Raw genomic sequence first — 25632 nt, 5'->3', positions numbered from 1 at the left:
ACAAAAAAAAAAAGTAAACAAAGCTCTCTCGGGACTCGCTTGATCGATGTGAAGATACTTGCAGGACTCTATCAGGAACAACTGTTTGTGGTGCACTTAACGAAGTTTCCTATTTCTAGTGTGGGTTGATGTCGGTTAAACGGTCGAAGCAAACCCACTGCAGGTCAGAACTTGAGGACTTGGATGGCAGTCCTTGGAGGGCGTTGTCGTTTCTAGAGGGCGCTCCTGCAGCACATTCGTCGGCAAATGAGTACGCATCAGATCGTCAACAAATTCTTATAAACCAGATCGTCACTAATTGACGACGACGACGATGATGATGATGATGATGATGATAATAAAGTATTAGACATCGTAAGCTATTAAAATAAGTAAAGACACGCGGCAACAGCTTACAGCCATTTCCTACAAACTCAGAATTTTTCTTTACCAGAGTATCAGCCTGGAAAATTTTGAGCGAATTTCCATACTTATTTTGTATGCTTTGACCCCAGATATCCATCAAACAGGACGTGCAATGCTATGGAGGGTTTGGTTTTAACGCTTGCATAGCATCCCCTCCCCTTTAAGTCTGTCCAGGTCAATTCCTCTCAAATTAATATCAACCATTTAACAGATTCTGGAGTTAGAACACAATGATAATATTTATATCAACTCCACAGCTATAAAACCCAACAGAAAAGTAAAAAAAGCAACAAAAAAAAACACAAACAAACAAACAAACAAACAAACAAAAAAAAACAAAAACAACAAAACAAAACAAAAAGAAAGAAAAAAAAAGAGAAAAAAAAACAAAAACAAACAAATGCAGAAAAAAATGGTCAATGAGAGTTTAGATGTTGACTTAAGGAAACAGCCTCGACATGAGCACCACCCCATTCTAAGTGTTCCCAATAATGTCACACATCCAGATTATTCGACAGATTGCGCTTTTCAAAAGTAAATCTTTGAATCCCTGGTACTCAAACCTTCTAACACGCAGACCACACATCTTTGTCCACCTTTACATCTCATCACAAAACAAAACTTTCATGCCTGCAGCACTTGATGACCGTAAGTAGACACAGCAGACCCTCGCACTTTGCAGCAAAGACTTTCTACCAAAGTGAACAGCCACCCGATGGTGGCGCGGACGAGGGAGACGCACTCGGCTGGAGTTGTTAACACACACGAGGGAGGGCGCAGAAGGATGATGGAGTTTTATGATGCGGGACGCTGGACCCTCGTCAATACTCTTAGCGTGAGCGCTCATGTCCTTGAAATGCTTTTACGCGTTTAATGTTAGGTTGTCTCCCTTCGTCCCGAACAGGGGGTTATCTGCCATGAAACATTTGGAAGGATCCGTTCTTCACTAACGCCTCTGTCTGACAGGCGGTCTCTCACACTGTCCCCATTATCGCTTCGTCTCCTATATTCTTCTTTCTTTCTTGTCTTGTTCCTCATTCCATCCTGCCTTCCTTCATTCGTCTTTATTTTTTCTTTCATTCATTCACTTGATTTATTTTTATTTTAAAACCGAAAAACCTGATACTTCTTTACAAGATTCGTTAACTAAAATTGGAAGAAAAATTATTTACTGGACTGTCTGTAAGATTCCGAAGTTTGCTGTTTATTTCAATCAACTTCACTTATCTTTGAGCACCATGACTGTTATATATTTTTAACTTTTTATGCACCTGATGGATCTGGCGAGTATTTAAAGCCTGCTTAGTGAAAGACTAGCTAAGGAATCACCCAATCATAACCAGATTTAGCAGCTGAAAGCCTCGGCATCGAGAAATTCGAAAATAATTGTCAGAGACAGCATCTACGCGTAGCCCGAATGAATGGTGTTTGGTGGACTGTTTACTTCGTTCTCAAAATAGATCGGAGATGTTTTCCAGTCTGTTCATCTGCTTTTTTCTGTGGTCTGCCATTCGTCTTTCGTTGCCTTGTTGTGACATGCGCACACAAACGTGCGCCCACGTGCACAGCCAGCCACGCAGGACCGATTCGCACTTGCTGCTTATATTTCTTGTAACTGGCATCTTATTGTTCGCATTTTCAATACAACGCCTTATTTTGTGTTTATTTATTTGTACCATTGCTATTTCTACTCGTTTTATCATGTCTCTACAACAACTTCATTATATCCTGGTTTTCAAAACTATACGCTGAATATTAAACTTTTGAAAGCGAATGATATTTTTTTTTGAAAAGTTTGATATTACCAATAATAACAAAATTCATAAATAACAGCAGAAATATATACCAGATCCAGATATGACCCACCATGGCGGTCGACGAGACCTTTAAAAAATCACACTCCTTTTCGTGCATGTGACATCCCTGTTTTGTATTTATTCTATCTCAGACACGCAAACAATAGTTACACGCAATCACATGCTCATCACACACACACACACACACGCACATATGCGCACCGAGAAACCCGCCAATTGTCTAAAGAAGTAGATCATACAGCTGAAGTGACTGATGATGGCCAATCTTGACATCCATTTACGTGTGTAGGTATACATATATCTATATATCGATGATCGCACTTACTCATAGCTGGAGGTAGTTCAGTTGGGTAGAAGAAGGGGTGGATGTGATGGAGAGGGAGGATGGCGGGGTCATTTTACTTGCTTACAAAAACAAGTTTGTCTTTCTCCTTTTTTGTGGACAAAATCTTGTTTTAAAATATACTTTGTGTCTCCGTCTCACCTGTATTTAAAAAAAAAAATTCTTTGTGTCACAGCCCCACTCAGTCACTCGTAATGTTCCCTAACACGAGGGTGTGTGTGCGCCCACTCGTGGTTGCGCTGGCAAACTTATATTTTACGATAATATCGTAAAAAGAAATCTCAATATCTATCTATCTATCTATCTATCTATCTATCTATCTATCTATCTATCTCTTGACAAGTAAATTAAAGATATTACTTGAGCAGATCATGGGCAAAATCCAAACAAATTACTGGAATCATAGAAAACTGCGGGTAAAAAATAATGATCAAAGTACTCAAAAACACAACTGTAATGCAATTAAATTATCCTTCGACCCGGACCACCCCTCTCCCCCAGGCTCCATGCTTCCACTGGGCAATTTCAAAAACAAGGGATGGCCAAGAACACGGGTGTGACGTCAAGAACGGTATGAAGGAGAGATGGAGCCACCAGGCCGAGGGCTTCTGGAAGTGCGGAGGACGTCCAGCGAGGACTCCAGCCTATTGATCACCGACAGGCCACTCACACTGATCAAGGCACACGTGTCCAGTTCAAGCAGGCATCAAGAAGCTCCCTACTTTTATAACACCGAGACGAAAAACGCTTTCGATGTTCTGGAACTTTTGTTCTCTTTCTTTCAATTCTTGTTTATGAGGGGCTTTACAATCTTTCATCTTTGAAACAGAAACACTTCTGGCCTCAAGAGTTGGACTTTATTAAGAAAAAAAAAACAACCCTGAACATCTGACGAATTAGATAAAGAAAGCAGTTTTATGTTAAAATGCGAATAAAGAGCAGATCTTTTTAATTATGTTTACCGTGTAGTTTAATTCTCATTTAATGTCGTTTACAAAGTCTAGTAGGGAAAATGAATTCTTAAAAATGTCATCGATGAAAGATTTCTGAAAGCAAAGCTATGGAAATGTTTCTGCAGTGTTACGAAACATCGCAACATTACCGAGATAACACAGGCAGAGAAATATAAAAACCTCTTTCAAATAAAACACAATTTTTTAAATAGTGAAAAAAAATCTAAGTAATAAATAAATGGTTCAGATGTAGAAAATATCTCGAGACAATTGACAATAATTATACGAACTGTGGCAGGGTCCTTGAAACTGGGACAGGAACATTGTTTTAGACAGGGTTAGATGATACGATCACCAAGAGAGAGAGAGAGAGAAGAGAAAGAGAGATCGTGTGGAAGACAACGACTTGGCTCACTATGCCATTAGCAACAGCAACAACAAAAATGTCAGCAAAGATGAAAATGATTGTCATCATTCTCAATGGCGACGACGACGACCTGAGGAAAATAGCGATATCATCAACAGAAACATCAGTAAAAGAAAGATCACCAGTGGCAGGCAGAAACAACTGAAGAAGATCCAAACAAGAAACAAAACAAAAAGGGACTTCTACAAAATATTCAAATTAGTTTGAAGCGAAACCTTCTTACCTTTTATCCCTCTTTATGTATCAGTTCCAGATATACACTTTTAAAACATACGCTCTTTTAATTTTTTTCATTCAGATCGGTCCTACACCAAGTGGCAATTAACACACCCTAGAAAATTCCTCCCCACATGTGAGGAGGTATTAATTAGTTAAAGCGATGGGTCGATTTTCGGGATGCAAAAAATCTTGTAAAGTGCCCCTCCATTTATGTCGTCTGGGATTTCTCCATCTTTACTGCTTTACATGTTGCCATGCTGGCGTTTGATTGGATAAAGCATACCGACCCTCTGGTCTTCATTCCTCTGGTGGCGGTCGTAAGGGATGAAGCCTCCTGAAGTTTTTTTTTTCTATTTTATTTGAAGCGCAATGGCGCGGCACTCGCTTTACGAGGCCATTTTGCGAGGTCAAACCTTTGATATCATTCACCATCATTTTATCAGTATTGCTCGTGCGTGTACTAACGTCATCGGGTCGTTAACTCCACAGGCACTGCGCATGCGCAGAGCAATTGAAGCTCTATACTGTTGTTTTTTTTTGTTTTTTTTTATAAATCTCTGTTTAAAAACCATAAAGTACCACCAGAATAATTTTTAATACTTGTCCGGTAAAGAAATTTTAATCGTCTTACTTTCTTTGTATTGTTACAAAAGGTACATCGTTGAGTGTTTATAAAAATCAAGATTTGCTTGTTTTTAGCCGAGTTGGTGAGAAAAAGTTTGGATGACATCAGAGGTTACCAGAAAGGAATCTGACAATTATCTGACGACGCACGTTGAAGAAGACTGAGTTAAGAGACAGCTTGATAGCTTAGACAGCGGATGCTTGAAAGAAAAGAAATCGAGAAAAACGTCAAAAATGAAAAAGAAAAATATCTTAAACGGAAATTAAAATTTCCGCTCGTCTAATTATGTTTTAAAATTTAAAAATACCGACTAAGTATTAGAAATCATTAACGTCAAAAAAGGAAGTAAGACGATGGAGTGAGATATTGACGGAGGAAGCGATTGAGACACCCACACTCCCCGTGATGTTTTCCTTCAGTCCCTCAGTCCTTTTATTCGTTTTTCCTTCCTTCCTTCCCCAAACAGACAAACGTTTAGCGTGTCGTGTTACAAGACAACACCGTCCACCTCTACCATAGTTCTGTCCGGGATTTTGCGTGTTGCGGTGTTGTAGCAGGAGGGTGAGTGGTGTTTGATCTCACTTTTATCATGTCTCATGGCCGCCGTTTAGTGTAATAGAAGCAGGCAGAGGCAGATTGTCTTACGCCAAAAACTGCGCATCTTACGGGCTCGGCCGGCAGTTCTAATCAAATAGACCCTAGTAGCCCGGATCTTGAGGGGCTAGTCTTGCACCGGATGTGCCTTTAACCTCCCTCCGCCTTTGTCCCACCACTTTAACTCATTGGGATGAAGATGCGCATGAAATCGATCGCGCAGCTTGATGGTGCATGCGCGACCGCCAGCCGGAAGGAGGAGGGCGTACCGCAAGATGGCGGTGGTTGTGGAGGAGGGGGACAATTCAAGCTCGTCGTAGTAGATTGCTCTTGGCTCTCTTCTCCCATGTGCTTTTGTCTCCCTTGCTGTCGCCGGACGGTGTAGGGGGTCCAGCTCCTACAAAGCCAGGACTCGCACCCGGTGATGCTAGAAGAACGAAACCCTCGCCAGGGGTTGTCGAGACTTTCTTTTGATTACAGCACGCACATTCTGGTTCTGAGCAGGGAAAAGGGTAAAATACGCCTTCACTGTAATCATTGTATTCTGTTCCATTTCTTACGTATGCTTCCCATAAACCAGAAGTATCATTTCGTGCAGGTGGTACTGATCATGTAAAGTTCATTGTCCACAATCCCAGAATTCTATTCGTAGGATAGGCAGGAGGACACACGAGGGCTGGTCAGTCCACAGAGTTCTATATTTAGAGCTGAGCGAAAAATAATGTACATACTGAAGTTGATCGATGTCTGCGTGGGTGTTTCAGGTCAGATCGTGATGGGATGGATGGATGGACGTACACTAAAACAAACAGTATCAGTTTATGTGCCAGTGGTACGTTGAACAACAAGCGTCACAGCCGTTTTCAAGACAAATGGATGCTTCAAGAAGAAGAATATGAAAGACTGGAAATATCTGGAAATTAAATTGGGTTTTAATCTAAAATCATCTTTTAATGGCGAAAAGGGAAGGCAGAGAAAAGGGGGAGGGAAACTACATCCAGATATGTTTAAGCCGGGTCATGTTTTAACGGTCTCATCTTTTAAGAACATAGTTAAGTAATTTTCTGTCCATTTTTACAAATCTTTTACATCGACAATATTTTTTATGATTACCTTTGCCCGTGTCTCTTAATACACTCAAAGCTTTTCCACATCTCTGGCTCACTGTACAAAATTATCAACGTATCAGTAAAACATTTATCCACGAATTTTTTTAGATCAAATAAACCGTTGAGGAAATTGACACAATAGAGACCTTTATAGATATCGGTAATTGGCACTGGAACCTTAATGAGTCAATATTGTGTGTGAAAAACACAAAGTCATACACAGGTTTGAAAATAAGTAGCTATGTTAACAGGAAGAACTTAAGACAGATAATCCGGTTGAAAGGAAGGACTGCAGACAAGGAGTGTCTGTACAGGAAGGAGAAACAAGAAGTCCAGGTGAGAGGAACAACTGAAAGCAGCTGGTTTAGTTGACAAGAACTGAAGACTAGAAACCATTGAATTTCAGGCAGCTTAGGTGACCGGAAGTATTTAGGACAAAGAGATCCGTGGACAGGAAATACAAGGCTCTTTGCAGATAAAGACCAGAGAGACAGAAGGAGACACAGAACAACGGGTCAGGCTTGATGGTGGCCAACTGCTCGGTCATGCACGGGCGTCACGTGCAACGTCACCCACCCGTATGGTAAGGCTCTCTGAAGCACAAGAACAGAGCGATTTCCAAACACTAGAAGCTATACTTAGACTATATATATATACTAGCTACACTATATATATCCAAATAATGCTCATTACGTCGTTCGCAATGAACGCTACACATCGGGGTCAAGGGTCTCTGGCAGCTGTGGTTATGTAAGGTCAGTTGTTTGTCGCCCCTGCTGATGGTGCGTACATGTTGTGTGGATGTTGAGTACATACCTTGACAACTGTGACCATGCACATGTTTACACGTTCATGTATCCTTCTTCTGGGACTTTATTTTTTTGTCCGCATTTTTGTTTATATAGAATATAAGTAATATAAACATCTAAATTTTGTTTTTTATGTTAGCTTTTTAAATACATTTTAGCCTTTTTTCCTTTTAGCATCGCTTCTTATATTAAAATTGTACGTTTGACTTCAAACTATTAAAACCAACAGTTTAAAAAGTCAACAGCTATTATTCTCTCTCTCTATTTTTTTAATATAAAAACTAAAGCTTCCAACAGAAACTACGGGGGAGTAAAAATAATAAAAAAAAACAAAAAACGGAAGTGAGGCTTTTATCTGTATCCGTTAACTTACATGCATTTAAGCGAAGAGTTCAAAGAACTAATTTGCCAAATGCATAGGAAGCGGAGAGGACTTCTCAGCCTTTAAGAAAACCGTCTTTCTCTCCCATCCTTCTCTCTCTCTTTCTAACTCTTAAGCTCGGAGGACGGAAGCGAGCATGTTGCAAGTCAGTCTACAAACATCAGTTAAATCGGACCGACGATATCGGCAAGTATTTTGTGTGTGTGTGTGTGTTTATTTACCAATCGATGGCAGCGCTCCCTGGCGCCTTGATTGAGAAGCGCGCGCCATCGGAGGGAGGATGCTTGCGTTCCCTCAGTCACTTCAACTCTCCGCTTCGCCGTTAGCGCCGCTCGGGTGTGGGAAGTGAGAGAAAGGTAGAATGAGGCGAGGGGCAGGAGAATGTCCCGCTGTTTTGCTTGAGGAGAGGAGGACCACTCCAAGCTACGCCATGAAATTTCCATTTGTATACTACACACTGCTTGCCTAATTTCGTCCCCTCCTCTTAGTGGCGCCCTCTTTCTCCCAGTCGCTCCCGCTTGTCCTTTCTCTCGCTCTGTCCTGAAAGAGAAAGACACGCGAGTGGGAGGAGGAGACCGGGGTGCGAAGAGTGTTTAGGAAAAGGGAAGGGTGGTGGCGGGGCGATACCCGTTAGGAAAACTGTCGATCAGCACTTTTGATGAACAAGTTCTCGGCAGAGCTCCGCATGTTAAGATGTATCCAAGTTGTCTCTTCTTCAAAACGTTTGGCGAGGTTGGTAAGGGAGGTAAGTCTGCACGTCTCGGGGGAAGGGGTGCGGGTAAACTAGAAGGTTTTTCAATCTTTATCCTAAAAAAAATCACTAAAACATTTAGGGTGACATTACGAGTACGACCCCACGAGAAAGATAAAGATACCACACGAAGAGATTTGCATTAGGTTTCAATGAGAGTCTGTCCGTGTTTGTCGCCGCACGTGTATATGCTTAAGTAAGTGTGCTTTCTCTAGACTCTAGTCAAACACTTCTAGTCATGATTCTACAGCAGAGGTATCTTTATATTATTTACACTCTAAATCGGTATGTGTCGAGTCTTTTTCCTTCCAAGTATTTTCATATTCCCTCACCCATTCGGGGGACTTGGGGATTATGTATTTTTGCCTGTCTTTGGTGCAGACGCTCAGAATCTACAAAAAAAAAGTAAAAAGTTTTTACTGGGTCTAAATATATAATATTTTAAATTACAAACACCTCGCCGAATCCATGTTACAGTTCTGAAAGTCTTGATTATTCGTATTTCTTATGATGGAGAAAACCAGTATCCCTAAAGACATACGATGAAATATTGTATTACAATAATTCTGTCTCCATGTTTTGTCTCCTGTTACGGTAACTTACTCATAAATCAAGATTAATCGACTGCATTTTTTCGCCCAAAAACAAATGTCTGGAAGAATCATGGGACACAAGTCTGGAACTTCAGTCGATCCTCGCTCATTTGAGGCTTTCCCTCTCTCTCCCTCTCTCCTGGACCGATCGTTGGACATGGGCGACCTTTTGTCAGCAAAGTTCACACTAATCGACGAGTGCTCCATAGCTCAGTAGACAATTGGGTCTGGGATAGATTTCATGTCAAGACTGTAACTAATAGTCTGACCGAGCTGATGGTCTCTACCCCGTGGACAGCTCCTGTACCCGTGTCCACAGGCCTCATGGTCACGTGCCCCGGGCGGGAACAAGAGTTTCGTTGTGAAAGTTATCGGTTTGACCGACCTTTAAATTAGTTACAGCCTCGATATGAAATCTGTCCTGCCTTTTTTCAGCTGGATGTGGCCTGATAATGAAGCTTTTTCCTTAAATTTCATTTCAATGTGTCAATGGGGCGGCAGAATTGTGAACGGCTCGTTGAAACCTCTTCTGGGAAGGACATGGCTCGTTAGAACTGATAGTCGTGTTGTTTAAGGGTATCTAAGTGCCATTGGAGAAAGACTCCTAACATTTCTTTAGGGTAGAAAGTATGCTCATCTGGTCTTTTCTGACAATCTTGAATGGTTTTTTTTCAAGTTTTAAAAAATGTTAGAATTAATGACAAGAGTCTGAGACCTCGCAATGCTATTAAACATAATGCAGCTAACAGTAAGAAACGACAAGATGTTAGTTGTTTCCCTTTATTAGAAGATTATTACTAATAAATAAGTGTTTATGCCTATGTGGTGTGTACGTATGTGTGTGGAGGTGTAGGGACAGAGAGGAGAGTAAAAAGAGATTTCTGCTTGTGAGCATGTTTGAGAGTACATCATAACCATCGTTCTTTTCGTCTGAGATAAATACAGACTAGATTCTTCTCAAATGTATGTATAAAAGTTAAATTAAGGAGTTTAACAAGTAGTCTTCTGAAGGAAAGCTCGACACAAAACAAGTAACAGACGTGAAGAAAGAGTGACCTTTGACCTAGAGTTGGCGACAACAAACACACACGGTTGTACACGGCAGGAAGAAATATCGGCAAAAAGACAAACATTCTGAACATTAAAACATGTTGTATTTTTTAAAATGCTTTACTTAACATCTACTGACGACGATAAATGTGGAATACCTCTCATCACCTTGGTTTAAAATAAAGCAAAAAATCGTTATCGAAAGTGTTAATTTTAATTAACAATTTTTCCAGCAATCAGCATCAAACAGTTCCAGCATACTTTCCAGGCAGGACATATTGCAAATGATTTGTATGTAACACGTGACGGGGCCCCAGGGAGCGGCGTATAGACTGCAACATGATTCTTGTAGTAGTGACCTTACTGAGATCATGTCAGGCAAACAGGTAAACAGAGATGTCAATATTATGCCCTTCATTAACAAATGCATCCAAATTTTTTTCAATTGCAGTATGGAAAGAAAGAAAACGTTTTGAGAACCTGTAAAAGTCCAAGATTTTCAGAATTGCTAGTTTTCAGGTTCAAAGACTCATTCTTTCAAGTTATTACGAAGAAAAAATATAGAGAGAACAAGATATGGAGACACAGAGTGAGAGAAGGGAGAGGGTGAAAAGAAATGAATGGATTAACAGGGAAACATAAACATACAAACTTTATTTCCATTTCATCGGCTATTTCTGTTTGCAGTCTGCTAGCACGATCGTCATATGAATTAGCATGCTAATTACCGTATGGACAACAAGAATTAAACTGTGTGCTGTATTGTATGATAAGGGACACAACTGCATGGTTTTGGGTGCTGGTGCTTGCGAGAGAAAGAGAGACAGAGATAGAGAGACAGAGAGAAAGAGAGGTAACAAGAGTATTGCTTTGACATTTGATACAAATCGAAGCAGATGCATTTGTTTTTGTCGCCTGCCTGTGCATGTGGGTTATGCCCCCTGCCATCAGGAAAGACTCGGATAAAGAACATGGTACAGTCCAGGTGGCGTTAGCTTCGCTCTCTCACTATAGGGGATTGCCGGTAGTGATCAGTCGAATACCTCTCTGGCTGAGAATACAGGTGTATTCTGGATCACTACTCCATTTATGCTGAGTCTCTCTTTCCTAACCTCAGCATGTTCATTGGACGTTTTCCAAGCCGCAGCATGTTCATAGGTCGCTTTCCCAATCGGAGCATGTTCATTGGTCGCTTGCCCAGGCGAAGCATGTTCATTGGTCGTTTCCCCAGTCTGAGCATGTTCATTGGCCTCTTCCCCAGACGCAGCATGTTCATCGGGCGCTTTCCGAGACGGAGCATGTTCATTGGACGTTTTCCGAGGCGAAGCATGTTCATTGGTCGCTTTTCGGCATCGAACTGATCCTCTTCGTCGGGTATCAGATCCTCTTCTTCATCGCCGTTGTCTCTCTTGCCCAGTCTGAGCATGTTCATTGGTCGCTTTCCAAGCCTAAGCATGTTCATTGGTCGCTTGCCCAGCCTGAGCATGTTCATTGGTCGCTTACCGAGTCGCAGCATCCTGATCTGCCTCTTGTTAACCGACAGGTCGTCTTCCCCTTGACCTTCTCCATTCTCGGCAGCTCCCGTGAAGTCATCGTCGCCGTTCCAGTCCAACCCGTCGGGATACAGAAGGTCGTCGGTATAGGAAGGTTCCTCCAAGTAGGACAATGACCCTTCTTCTGATTGGGGCTTGACGTCACTGTCGGGGACGGGTGGGGCGTCAGGCACCGCCTCCTTACTGGGGGGCTCTGAATCAGCTGACCTCCGGTACCGGAAGTGTGACTCCTCCTCTGCAAGGTCTTCAGCCGCGAGGTCGCTGCTCGCCTCCTTCTCGAGGGCGAGCAGCACCTCTTCGAGGGCGTTCAGTTCTTCCGGTGAGAGGTCGAGGGCTCGCTTGCCCAGTCGTAGCATCTGTAGCCCGCGGCCCAGTCGCAACATGTTGATGCCACTTCGCTTTACCCTCGAGGTCTCGGCCGCAGGGGATGCACCTTCCGAGTTGGCGCCATTCACGACTTCTTCAGCTTTTGCTGCAAAACAGAAAAAAAGATTCATTTAAGCCACGTATTAAGCTTTGACCTCTAGCTAAATCATTTGTTTACAAACATTTAAAGACAAGGCGAAGTTAGTTTTACGAGAAAGTATGTGGCCCCTGGCATCCTACTTACCCCGCCCATGGTTGTTTTTAAGCGTGACCCCGCGCACTCGAGTTTGTCTTTATTTACCAACGATAGTCTGATGGACTTAATTTTGTCTTTATTTTCAGTCCTAGCTCCGACCACAGACCCCTGCCCTTTTCTTGTGTGGTCTTAATAACCAGACTACACAGGACGAAATCATCCCTCAGCAAGAATGCATCAGTCGCGAAAACAAATAGGAGAGTGGGATTCAGAGGGACGCCTGGTGTCTGCAGGCTACTGACAATGTCTGTGATATATTTGTCTTACATGGGACGTGGCTCTCCATTTCGGCTGCTGACCCCACACACCATCCTCGCCCTCGCACTAACATGTAATTTTTCAGAGAAAATTTGTTACGCATCGCAAAAATGTTCTTTGTGTCTAAAAAAATGTCAAGATTCCACAACTTGCATTTCTTTTACAAACATGACTCATATTTTTTAAAGTTTGTTCTTTCTTGTTTCGTTGTTGTTTTGTTTGTGTGCTTTTTTGAGTTGCCTGTTTTTTTTTGTTTTTATTGTTTATTTCTCTTTTCATATTTTGTTTTTGCATTTTCTTTTTGTTTGTTGTATTTTTGTCTTTTTTTGTTAATTTTTTTATTTTTTTAATATTTTTGCTAAATTTTGTCTTTCTTGGTTTGACTTTTTCAATTTTGTTTTATTTTTAATTTTTCCCGTTTTTAATGATTTTGTTAAAAATTCTGTTTCCCCTTTTTCTTTCTTTTATTCTTGAAAAATGGCTTTTACTGGATCATTTAGCAATATTTCTTGTTCAGATAGACGACTGTCAACGTTATTCCTTCATTGTTTGTTCTCCGTTCCGTCAGCCATTGTCTGCGCCTGTCACCAGTGTTGGGTCTACCAACAACTCTCTAGTCTACTACCTCAGCTAGCGTGGTCCTCTGTCGTCACCGACCGGCCCTCTACGTTTGATGGAAACGGCGATGAAGGGTGGATGGTGAAGCTTTAGGTACTTATAACTGCCGCGTCCGTAAAACGTCACTCCGCGTGTGATTACGTCAATATTGTTGACTGATGACGTCTGGCCTCTTTGTGCACGAGACTAGAATCGTCTGGAACTGGAGCTGACCTCGCTGTAGTCTCAACATGACTCAAGTAATGGAGGATACTTCAGATCATTCACTTCGCGCGTGAAAGGGAGAGAAGCAGAGAGAACGACGAAGTAAAAGAAATTTTTCAAAGAGAAAGAATCAGGAGAAAGAGAGCGAGAAAAACAAAACAGAAAAATCGTTTGAGAAAAGAAGACAAACTTGGAAGCAAACTGAGAAAAGCGGAGGTCACGGGAACAGAGACACAAAAAGGGAGAGATAGAGAAAGACAGAGAGAGACAGAGATATCCTGTTGTTTTCCTCCGCCATTTACGACCACTTTTCTTCAGTAATTAGGACACCGCGAGCTTTTTTCCCTCCCCCGTTCCTTAGAAGCGTGACAGATTTGTTATGATTAGCGTAATTTTCGCGCGCAGGAAACAGCGGCGGCCATGTTTTGACAATGTCTTAACATCTAAATACTCTCGTCTTCGCCGCCTCGTCGTGAGGGGCGCTCACTTCGTGTGGTCACACCGGACCACTCCCTACCCCAACCCCCCTCACCACCAACGCGCGTACGCTCCCCCACCCCAACTCTCCCCCTTCCTCCATTGTCCTGCAGCACGCGCGCGTGGGGAAGGGGAGCTGGCAGCTCCACTCCATGGAATCGAATGTCCAAATACAGACCTGTCGGACGCTGGCGTCTGTAGCCGCGTGCAGATGAGAGCATTAATCAGCAGCCCACCCACCTCCTTCTCCTTTATGTGCGCTTGCTTCCACTCTCGCTTTCCCTAGCCGTCTGTCAAATATTGGCTCTTGTAGGGTTCATTCCCCTACCCCCTCCATCACCTCGCCCCCAACCTCCACAACACCGCGCACTCTTCTGCCTTTGTCCATGTCCGTGAAACTTCATGCAGTGTCACAGATTCGTTTGCTTTTTTAATTTATAGTTTCCTGACTGAGCTAGTTCTTGACTTTCTTTTTTGTTTAAAAGTTTTAGCACTGTATGAAGATGTTTGATGTCATGATGGAGGAAGTGCGAATGCGCGCGCATGTGGGATGTATTTCAGATCCGGGTCTCGCCTCTCTAGGCTTTTCTGCGCCATCATGTGAAGTGAATGCTTAATGCTTAAGCTCGCAACGTTTCTCTGTGTTGGAGGAACGAACGAACGAACGAACGAACGAACGAACGAACCAACGAACCAACCAAACAACCAACCAACCAACCAACCAACCAACCAACCAACCAACCAACCAACCAACCAACCAACCAACCAACCAACCAAAAACAAACAAACGAACGAATGAACAAACGAACACATCAACAAACAAAAGAACGAACCCTAATTCAACAAACTAACAAATAAATCGCAGCCAGGCTCCCCAAAGATCCCCCAAAGCTTCACACGGAGAACTGAACGTTCAAGGGGGTCAACTCTGCAGCCCCGTCTGCCATGCATGTCGATAACGCGAGTTGCCCAACCTTTGGCTGATAGCTGACGCCACCACGCTCCTGTCAAGGGCAGTAACGCGCGATTAATGTTTAGACTTTCAGATTGGAATATGTCGAGCCGCTTCTCATCTTAGAATCGCAGCCATATCTGTAAGATTTTCTAGAAGGTTGGAGCCACCCGAACCTTACTAAAAGCTGAAGTACTGATATCGTAATGAAATCGACTTCTTGGGTATCGCACACTGGACCGGAGTGGTGACATTTCATCCATACATGTCCTTGCGATTTTTCTCCTTTTTCTTGAATTTCTAACATTCTTTTTTTAAAGTTATTTTTAACTCCTTTTTTTTTCTCTACCCTTACCCCTTTTCTTTAACTAAAATATCCCTCCCCCTTTTTTGTCCTTTCTCTGTATCTCCTGTTGTTGATAAAAATAGTAACGATTGTGGTAACGAGCATTACAAAGAAGACGATTTCAGCAATGACAACGTTGATAAAGATGAAGCAGGTGATGATGATATCGATAAAACACTTAACCAGTGAATTTCGGTACTCGGGTAGGTGCAATAACCCCTCCCCCACACCCACCCACACATCGACGGACCGCGGACAAACGTCATCGCCACTCCGGTCGCCGGTGCAGTCGCCAAATGTCTAACAACGGAGCCTAGTGCCGTGTTCCAGTCCCGCTAATCTTTTGTGTGTCTCTCCATCTGCACCAGGCGCCGCCGGCGAGGGGGACAAACACGTCTCTCGGCTTGATTCAAGTCAGGGCGCGGAGAGAGCACGTGTTTGGTCGTTGCGCCGGCAGGAAAGAGTCCAGGTTTAACAAAAACGCCTTTTGCCGTTTATCCAACTGCCAAACACCCAAATGCTGAGACTCGCTTTGGCAAATCCATTGGAAGCCCTATCAATCAGTTGGACATCGATTTGTTTAACTCCCCCATTCTCTCTCTCTTTGTGCTGTGTGGTGTAGAGATAAATGTCATTATCGCACAGTATGAAGTTTGCAATGTGACCTCTACCCCCTTCAGGGTAAAAATTAAAATCTAATAATAATAATGTCAGCTTTATCCTATATTCTTTCTTCTTTCCTCACTCCTTCCATCACTCACTCGAATAAAAGCTGTCTCACATGAACAGAACCCTTCACATGTTACTCCATAATCATGTCTTTTTTGTCCTCCTGCTTATAGCGTGCTACTCAGGGAACTGACATTCTACAAGAGATAATTGGCCAAACTGAAAGAGCAATGGCAAGATTTATCAATCTGATCGCATTTTGGGAAGATCTTATAAATCTGATGATTTTCTTTTTTTGCCGTTTTATGAAACACTGATGTTGTCATGAAACTGCAGGCAGGAGAGCACAGTTACTCGCCATTATTTTTCCAAACTCAGATGGTTTATCAGGAATCAGTGGGAAACTCTTTTTTTGGTCTGTTAAGTGACAGACTACTTTTAAAATCCGGATGAGCAAACGCATTACAGAGCAACGTTTGATCTTTATTTATTTGAACTTTGAACTGCAGACTTTGATGCATGCATCGGTCGTGGTCCTATTTTTCATTAAATGCTCTCACCTAAAATTAAACATGCAAAAACATAGAGGTTAAAAATAGTATTTTAAAATGTGCCACCTTAACAGTATAAAGTATAAGTATAAGAAAAAATTAGTTATAAAAAAGAGAGAGGAAGAAAAAAAAAATGTGTGAGTTGTCCCCTCCTCCATCCTCCTCGCGTCTCCATGTCTCTACGTCTGTTTCTTTTCTGTCTCAATCTGTCTTTGTACTTTTGTCTCGGCAATTTTCTTTCCAAGTCTCTAAATGTGTTTTTCGAGTGCGTGAAAGTTTGTCCAGTTTTGCTCTCGTACATTCCTGCCATCCAGGACATCTTTATTTTCCAGCGCCTGACGCCCATTATAGATCACGTGACTGCGGTACCAACACATCGCGAAGCACTCTCCAGTGCAATAGTCATCAGACCGATTCGCGCAGGTCACATAAAGCCTCGCGGAGGACTTCCGCTGCACTTGATTTCCTCTAGAATGTTCCTGCCTACCGTCCTAAGAGGGATCAAAAGCTATGAGTAAGCAGCTTACACAGGGTAATCACTGATGCTCAGCGATTGGCTAGAAGAAATCACGTGACCTCGCGAGGGAGGTCGGACCTATCGCTAATCGCGTTTTGGCCATTTTGGGGGGAGATATCGCGCGGTTGTGTCGCTGGTTGAATATTACGGAGATGAATTATACATTTATCTCGTAAGGTTGAACCCTGTGCGGAATAATATTCATTGGAGGATTGACGAATGTCGAAATATTCGACCACAGCTAAAATGTGGGTAGCCGCAGAGCAAACCGTAGGGATAGGTTGAATAGCGATGATGATGATGATGATGATGATGATGATGCAGAGAATAATTAAGATTATCGTATTTTATAAAGTGAGAGGAGTGATGAGAAAGTAGTACGTGTTAGAAGTAAGGACTCCGCACTTTATTCTAAAAAATTATCTTCTTGACTTCAATTGTAAATTTTTCTTTCTGTTATTTTTTTTTTCTCACATCAAAAGTGAAAGTCGGAAATGTTTAGATTTTAATGACAAAATTTTCTCTTCACACTTTAGCGCGGTGTCCAGAACATACTCAACCCTGTTGCCAAGCTTCACTAAGACTTTTTAGGCGATAAGAAACAACATATTTTTTAATCATCATAAAATATTATTTACATGTTTAGAAACCTACGGTTTGTTGTTTTTAACTTTCTCAACAGCTTTGCACAGTGTGGAAGGTTGAGTTACCTTTGACCTCAACCAGGTAGGAAACGAGCCGGTCACCAAGAGAAGGTTGTAACCTTATTCAAGGCTGTTGAGGAAAGCCACTCCGTGATTGCTGAATGTATGGGCAGATCACAACAGCTTACTAAATTTATCAAGTTGTAAAGTGAGCAAGGCTTTTAAGCCGTCCTTGGGCAGAAAATTGCTTTACAATTGGATTGTCAAGGGATGTCTAAGTTATGTCTACACCGCCTCCGCCGTTAAAACAATCGCACAACAGCTGCTTTGTAGCCCACGACAGCTATCTGCACTTCGAGCCAACTATAAAGAACAAAATTAAAAATAATTGTCTGGGAGGAAAAGACAGGCAATATTTATAACAGATTTTTAAATGTCCGAAGTCTTGACATTTGAAAATATCTCTGTGATCCACGCCGCCCATGAATGTGTCGGAGATGGTATTGATAGTATACTCCGAGGACGCTTCAATTCCAGAAATGTTTCGTGTGATCTGCACTGTTTATCTTGGGGATAAGAATGATTTCTGACTTGTAATGCTTTTTACACTGCGTCGCCTGTCACCATAAAAATCGACACATTTATAAAGAACCTCTCAAAATTGCTATGCCACAAGATTTTATGTGAAAACTCTCCCGGTCAGAAGATATGTGTCATTCTTAATGTTGTAAGAACTTTCTTAACTCATGTGGATTGAAAGCATTTAACACTACAGACATGCTGAAACTATTCTCACCTTGTAATAAAAGCTTTTTTTCCGATTTCCTGTATTTTTAAGACATTTCTCATAAAAAGCCATTAAAGTGTTCACGATCATAGTTATTCTTATTTCAAAGGATCACTATTCTGTAAACAAAAAGTTATATAATAACACTTTTGAACAGCTGCCTGCTCTTTAAAATGGAAGCTCTAACCAATGTAGACTGGGAAGGACCAGTGAGGATTATAAAAACCAACACAAACACGAGTAAACAATGTTAACGACTACAAAACACACAGGGGAGACAAGAAAGACGGGTGGTAAGATCTATTATTAGAAATATGAACAGGTTTACATTGTTCACCTACAAGGTTAGCTATTTACAAAAGGGAAGATGCTAGAAATGAAGCCAGAACATAAAAGCAAAATATGTCTACATGTTTAAACCATTTTCCATGTTTTTTTTTTATTATTATTTCTCTTTTCTGCTCTTCTCAGCGTGCTTTCCCTGTTCATCCTGTCCTAGTGAAACCCTCCAGGAGGGATGCCTGATGTTAACTGCTCAGAGAAGCACGACACAGAGAAGAAAGTTGTTTGATCAATATCTGTCACTTATACTGTCAGAACTAAATCAAGTGTCATCCCGTGATTAATGTCATTAGGAAACGCCAAGATGTATCTGGACATGCACTGCATCTAATGTGAGCGCCGCCATTTCGCTCCGGTTCATTCCTCTCCAAATTTCATTTCCCTGCACAACATGTATGATAGGATAGTGAAGTGGAAGCTTCTTGTTTTTCGGTCAAAAAAGAAGAAAAGAAGAAGAAGAAAAAAAAGGAATTGGAAACGTAGGTTCAACAGCGTGCTCGATAATAATGAGACGAAGGGGAATTTGTGAATAGATGAGAGCATAAGGGTGAAGGAGTGTATGCACGTGTATCCGTTTGTCTGTTAGCCTGCATGTCTTGGTCTGTCTGTCGGTCTGCGTGTCCACTTATCTGTGTCTGTGTGTTTGCTTATTTGGCTGTCTTTCTGTGTTTATATTAACTTGCTTTGTAATGCATGTGGTTTGGAGCGTGCTTATAAGGCTCGGTGTGTTTATGTCTATTTTCCCGCGTGCGTGCGTGCTCGTGCGAAGGGATATGCGCTCACTCCGTCATTTTTTGCTTGTTTATGCCTGCAATCCCTTCCTCTTCCATTTGGCTAGAGCTTTCGCCTCGACCTGCACACTTCAACCCCACACATCATGTCCCACGTCAGGTCTCAGGTCCCAAACCATTTTAAGAACCTCATATCTTTAAATCCACAGTTTCTACATTTGTTCCTATATGCAACGTTTCCTCCAAATAAGCCACAAAAAAATATAAATAAAGTGAAATAAATAAATCGCTTCCACAATTAAAAAAAGCCGGTCTATAATTTTGCAACCCCCAGCAGGCAATGCTTATTATGAGCTATGGAACTTCAGCGGTGCATCAAGATATTGGAATTGAAACATGAAGTTGAGTAATAAAACTTAAAAAAAAATTTCATGAAAATAAATAAAAATAAAAAAAAATAAATAAAAAAAGGCAGGCTGATTTTTTTCGCTATATTCGTCCAGGCATCGTGCTCGGCAGGCGGACGGCGTTTCCTGCAACGGCCACTAGGCGGCGCTTCGTCAAGTGACGCCATGCTTGTCCAAAAATCTGACATCATAAGCGCCAAAGTCGGAAGGAGGTCTGTGCACGCGGCCAGGAATAGGGGCCGAGGGGGTTGAGGGACGGAGGGAGTGAAATGGGAAAAGAAGTTATGCTTGAGAGATGAAAGTAAATTCCTTGAGTGGGCCAAACATCGATCCGACCATCTAGACACCCGCGCATGCACGCACGCACGCACACATTCACACGGCGCACTGCACACTGGGAACAGGGATCTGACGTCACTGCATGGGATACTGCTTCGCGGAGACAGATGCCAGACACATTCGCGTTTCGAACACTTCATTTCGAGTGTAGGGCGTCTGAAATGTTCTTCAGAACAGGTGGCAGCGTTCACGTCTACCCGACATGTGGAATAAAACTAGTTTAGGATCGTTTAGCATTTGCCCCTGACTTTTTCTTTTCTAGTTTCTTCTAAATTCTTTGTCATCGCCTTCTTTAAGATGACCTTTAAAAGAGTCGAAATGCAATCAATTACAAGGGAAAAAAAACTAATGACATAAAACAGGTTTACAGAGCAGATACAGGTAACAGGAATATACAGGTGTACAGAAAATATTAGTGCTAGATACCAGCTATTATTTTTTTACAGATACTTGTATAAAGGATGCACAGGTTATGGACCAAGAGAACGCCGGTATCAGAGTTCGGTGCTGCACTATGATCACACTGGAGTTTGGACAGGAATTAGAGAATATTCAAGCATTGCGATGGAGCACACTGACACTACAGTGAATTAAAACATAAGTATAATATTACTTAAATGTGGGTGTATAATGTAACGATAATGAGTATGGTGATTCCTTTTGTGGTCTGACAGACTCTTACATCACCAGCTTGGCTGCCTTCATTAAAAAAGGGTCTAAACTATAACTACGACAAAGATGGATCGAAGTAGCCATCTGCTAAAATAGAAAAAAAGAAAAATTGCTGGAAAATGTCGGACCTCTTTAACTGTTCTGCAAGACGGTGCCAGGGACGGATAACATTTGCCTGAGAAAGATATTGAGAAGAAAAAAAACCGCTCATTTTTAGAGATTATTTTTCCTTTCTTTTGTTCCCCGCAGTGTGATTTCAATGTTTCTACACGTTAGGTCTCGCGAACGAATATTTACACATTCTATTCCACAACTCGTAGAGAACGAAAACCGCGGATTGACTCAATGAATACACTGCACTCTTTGCCCGAGCAAACACGTAGGTGTACACCGAGCAAATAAGTCTTTTTCTGAGCAAACACGAGAGTTTATTTCGCGCAAATACATATCATATGGAGGAAACACATAAGTTTACTATACACACTTTATGCTGCGCAAACAGGTTTACCACAGTCCACCGTCTTCCGCAAATGCGTGCGAGCTGCGCAAATGCGTTTAGTGTGCGAATGTCTGGCTTGGGGAGGTTTTTCACAGTTCTTTCTCTCTTTCAACTCTTCTTTTGGTGGTGGAGGAGGATGGATGTACCCACTACAGTTCTTATCCCCTGAACACTATTTTATTTTCATATAATGACAGGAGACAATGTTGTGGTTCGGAACAATGCCTCTCGGTCGGTTAACGACCACCAGGCTTGCCAGAAGGATAAAGACTTTCGTTTTTCTGGCAGAGACCTACTTTTCTCACCAGAGACTCCACCAACCGTCGGGTTGGTCGTCACGATTATCGCCGTCACGTCGTGTTCGATATACGTGACAAAATGACCGGTGCCAGCAGAGATGTCTGCTCGGTCATCACGAGTGCAGTGACGTCAGCAGGGCCAGAAACATACGTTGAGGGTGGAACTCGATATCACGTGACCATAAATATGTTGCTGTAGTAGTCGCAGGTCGTCAAGAAACATAACTGGCGACCTAGAGGGAGTGGCTAGACACGCCGACGTAGATTATCCGCGTCGAATAACGTCCCCTGACGTCAAAGAAATGCTTGGAAAGAAAGGGAGGTAATCTTTAGAAAATTAGTGGTGAAACTCGTCCAAAGAAGGAGAGTGAGAGGTGTGGAGGAAAAAAACATCACAGTTTTCCAAAAAATGTTCTCGACAGTTAACAGCTAGAATCGTGAGTGGACGTATAGATGATACACCCTCAAGAGAAAGCTCTCTCGGTCACAGCTACAGTTTGGTAAGAAAAGGGGAGCAGACATTAAATTCCTGATTGGCTGACTCCTAAGAACCAAATATTCCGATTGTTTAAATATTGGGAATTTAAAAATCATAGAAAGTAAGTATTTCAAACGAGTCCTGAAATAACTTCAAGAGGTCTTGTACTTGCAGCCGACACTAAATGAGGAGACTTCTTGTTATTACACTCCGCGTAACCAAGGATACGAGGCCGCTAGAGAGACAGAGTCCTGAAGCACATGGCGATTCTCGATGACAGGAAGAACTGTCTGCAACCTTGACAGGCAGGTGCCGAGGTTAATGTTATCACATCAACTGATGCAAGGCCGCGTACTGCGAACTTGTTCTCATCATTACTCTGTCAGAGAGACATTGCTGGTATAACTACCATTGTGTCTTAGTACGATTGCCTCTTGCGATTAATATATTTTGCCATTTGTCATGATACTGGGCACATATTTTCAAGTATCTTGGCATAGTTCTAAATGACTGTCATAATATTTTCCCCAGATAGTGATATATTCAATAGCATGTCTGGTTTAGGACGATCTGCTGTTAACGAAGAGATGTAAAGGAGAAGAAACGATGAATCGAGAAGATGGTGAGTAGGAATAAGTTGCTGTCTAATGTAATCCAACAGATCGAAAGTCGTATCCTGTCATTTAGGAGTTTTCAGGCACCTGGACTAAAGCTGGATTGGGAACAACTACTACTTGACAGTAGTGACACGCACTGATGAACAATAGACTCTGACATTAAAACAGGGACCGATGAACACTTCTACGTTGACACTATTTCGCTAAAACAAACAAACAAACAAACAAACAAACAAACAAACAACAAAAAATTAAAAAAAAAACCAAAAACAAACAAAAACTGAAACACAAACATGTAGTCTAAATAAAACTTGTTAAAGTATCTTTGTAAGTACGCTTGTGTAGAATTTTTTAAAAAGGGTTTCGAGTGTCGGGGCTGCCAGTGGCTACACTTTGATGCGGGTCAGACAGGACGGAGGGTTGTTCCCTTTGTCGGCCTTACAAATCCCCGGATAAGCCCCAGCACAGCTGCTCTCCGCAATACAGTCGTAGTGGTAGCCAAATCGAATCAGTCAAAACTAATCATACGCAACATCGATGATTCCTAGGTCAACCACCAAAGTCACCAAGACCGTGCTTCGGCATTTTCCCGGCCAGTCTCATGTCCTCCGCATGGGAAATTAATTTGATGATGAGGAGATGATTAAATACACACGATAAAAAGTTATTAATGACAACAGTTAAGTATAAAAAGAATGAAGTAAAGAACGAAACAAACTTGTGAAGAAAAACTTAGTATGGTATAAACTTTAGGAAGAGATTAAACATATAGATATAAAGGTTTCGAGAGTCTTGCAAGAGAGTCTGTCTATTTTTTTTTTTTTATAAACTTCTTTATGGATACATCAGGACTAGACAATGGATCAAATCACTAATTTTAGAAAAGGAAGGCGAGAAAGAGAGAGAGAGAGAGAGAGAGAGAGAGAGAGCGAAAGTGGGAGGAATAGTGGGAGGAAAACGATGTCCTCAGAAGGGTCATCAAGACGGTCCCAGTTTTAATGAGCCTGTGAACTGCTGCTTCTGATAACAACCTACGCATCAGAAGTAGACGGCGACGACTTTGAGTTGTGGTAACGACGTACAGCAGGCGATGCTTCAGCGAGTCCGCGTCTTGGAGGGGTTGCTACGGCAACGGACTTTTGCTGCTCGGCGTGAGCAGCCGAGAGGGCGTCGGCGGTGTTAGCGTTGCATGTGTCTACCCAACCGAACCTTTGCGCATGCGCAGTCATAAGTGACAAACTCTTTTACCGTTTCCCGCGTGCCATCAAAAGGGTCTGATGCAAGAATCGAAGGATGATAGCGATGGCTGATGAAGATGTTGGTGATAGTGATAATACGTGCGACGATGATCTCAGTATCTGAAAGCGCGTGCTTACTTTAAAACAACAAAACATGGTTGAAGCCATCATAACCGGATTTTATACTCAATAATTCCCCAGACGAGATCCGAACCAGGGAACTGAAATCCGTGACATCAGAATTCCTAAGCAAGAACAATCCTTCTTGCAGCAAGGATTAAATATGAATGAATGAATGAATGAATCAATCAATCAATAGACAGTCCTAAAAAGAACAGCGCGGGACTATTTTCTGTACAAGAAGTTTCTATGCCCACATTATGTTTCAGATGCAAGGTTTCAGAAGCCTGCTCTTTAGAAACGAAGCTGTGTGACGTATAATTGGTGACAGAAAGAACGCGCTCGCGCAAGGGGAAAACCGGATGTGCAGGGACGCGCATGTGTAGTAGGACTGTAGAGACATCCAATCCTCGTCAGCTCTCGGCAAAAGCACGCGAAACACGTGATTATCCAGCAAACCGATGCCTGAAAATCAATGGCGGTCTGTCGTTATGTCTTGTAGGAGTTTACCCCACTGCCGCAGGCTTAGCCTTCCCACAACCCCAAGTAAAAAAAACAAAACAAAACAAAAAAAAAAAAAATCAGTCGCTGTACACTCAACTTCAAACTTTTTCTACATTCTGTCTTGAGACATCCGTGACTATTCCTCCTTCATCAGTTTATATATATACACCATGCGTATATCTCTGAACTGAATGACATAACTTTTACTGAGTCTAGACCATTATTACCCCGGTTACAACACTTTATATCAAGATTATACCACAAGGGAGACAGTTTTGCCACATAATCTCTAGTTATACGAATATACTCCAGTCTCATACTACTTTATCTAAATTACACCCCTTTATACAGACAGTTTATCGCCATTTACCTCAGTTTCACCACTATAGGCCACAATTACCGACCAACACATTCGCATCTCTCAGAAAACTGGCAACAAAATACTTTCGGGCAGGGAGGAATACGAGAGAGCTGGAGAAGAAAAAGGTTGTAAACAATCTCAGTTTCTATGATCTCCCCTTGTGGCAACTGGCGAAACCAGGGGAAAAGCCGGGTACGACTGGTTGTGTATTAACGCGCTTATCCTGCCCGCGGATCAGAAAACGCAGGGTATCCGATCAAAGACGCCTTCCGAAACACGAAATTGCTAAAGTAGTAAATTGCTGTATTCTGGAGTTACAGAATTACTAAAATTGGTTTATCTGGCACGCGAGGTAGGCGGTCGATCTGCAGTCGTCCTTTGTTGCGTCACGAGAGTATTCTGTTTGTATTTGCAGCCTAGGGAATCGGGAAAGAAAGGTTTTCTAGCTAGCTTTGCTTTTTGTTTGTTTGTTTGGGTTTTTTTTTGTTTTACATCGGCTTACATGCAAAACAAAACGATTTCGGCTCAGTTGTCTAAAGAGAAAACAACTGTAACTGGAAGACCTTCTAGTCATCTGTCAAAGACATCACATCTCCGGTTCTCCAACATTGACGCTCTCTCTCTAGACACACCAAACTCACATATGTATATAAAAATTACATATATACACTACTGCGCATAGTCGTACATAGACAGCAAGAACACCAAACACATCTACAAAACACAGCAGTCCAATCTCACCCTCCCCTC

General features: G+C 42.0%; 1 protein-coding gene across 1 annotated transcript in view; it reads right to left on the bottom strand.

The window, feature by feature from the left end:
• Positions 1–10164: 10164 nt before the first annotated feature.
• The window catches only part of LOC112560146 (myomodulin neuropeptides 1-like), a 44247-nt gene continuing 28779 nt past the window's right edge, over positions 10165–25632 (bottom strand). The window contains exon 2 of the mRNA XM_025231756.1: positions 10165–12102. Coding sequence (XP_025087541.1) covers positions 11165–12102 — 938 coding nt within the window. The 3' untranslated portion in view covers positions 10165–11164. The remainder of the gene's footprint in view (positions 12103–25632) is intronic.

Source organism: Pomacea canaliculata, linkage group LG3 (assembly GCF_003073045.1).
Source record: "Pomacea canaliculata isolate SZHN2017 linkage group LG3, ASM307304v1, whole genome shotgun sequence".
Classification (NCBI taxonomy): Eukaryota; Metazoa; Mollusca; class Gastropoda; order Architaenioglossa; family Ampullariidae; genus Pomacea; species Pomacea canaliculata.
This window is presented reverse-complemented; position numbering and strand designations above follow the sequence as displayed.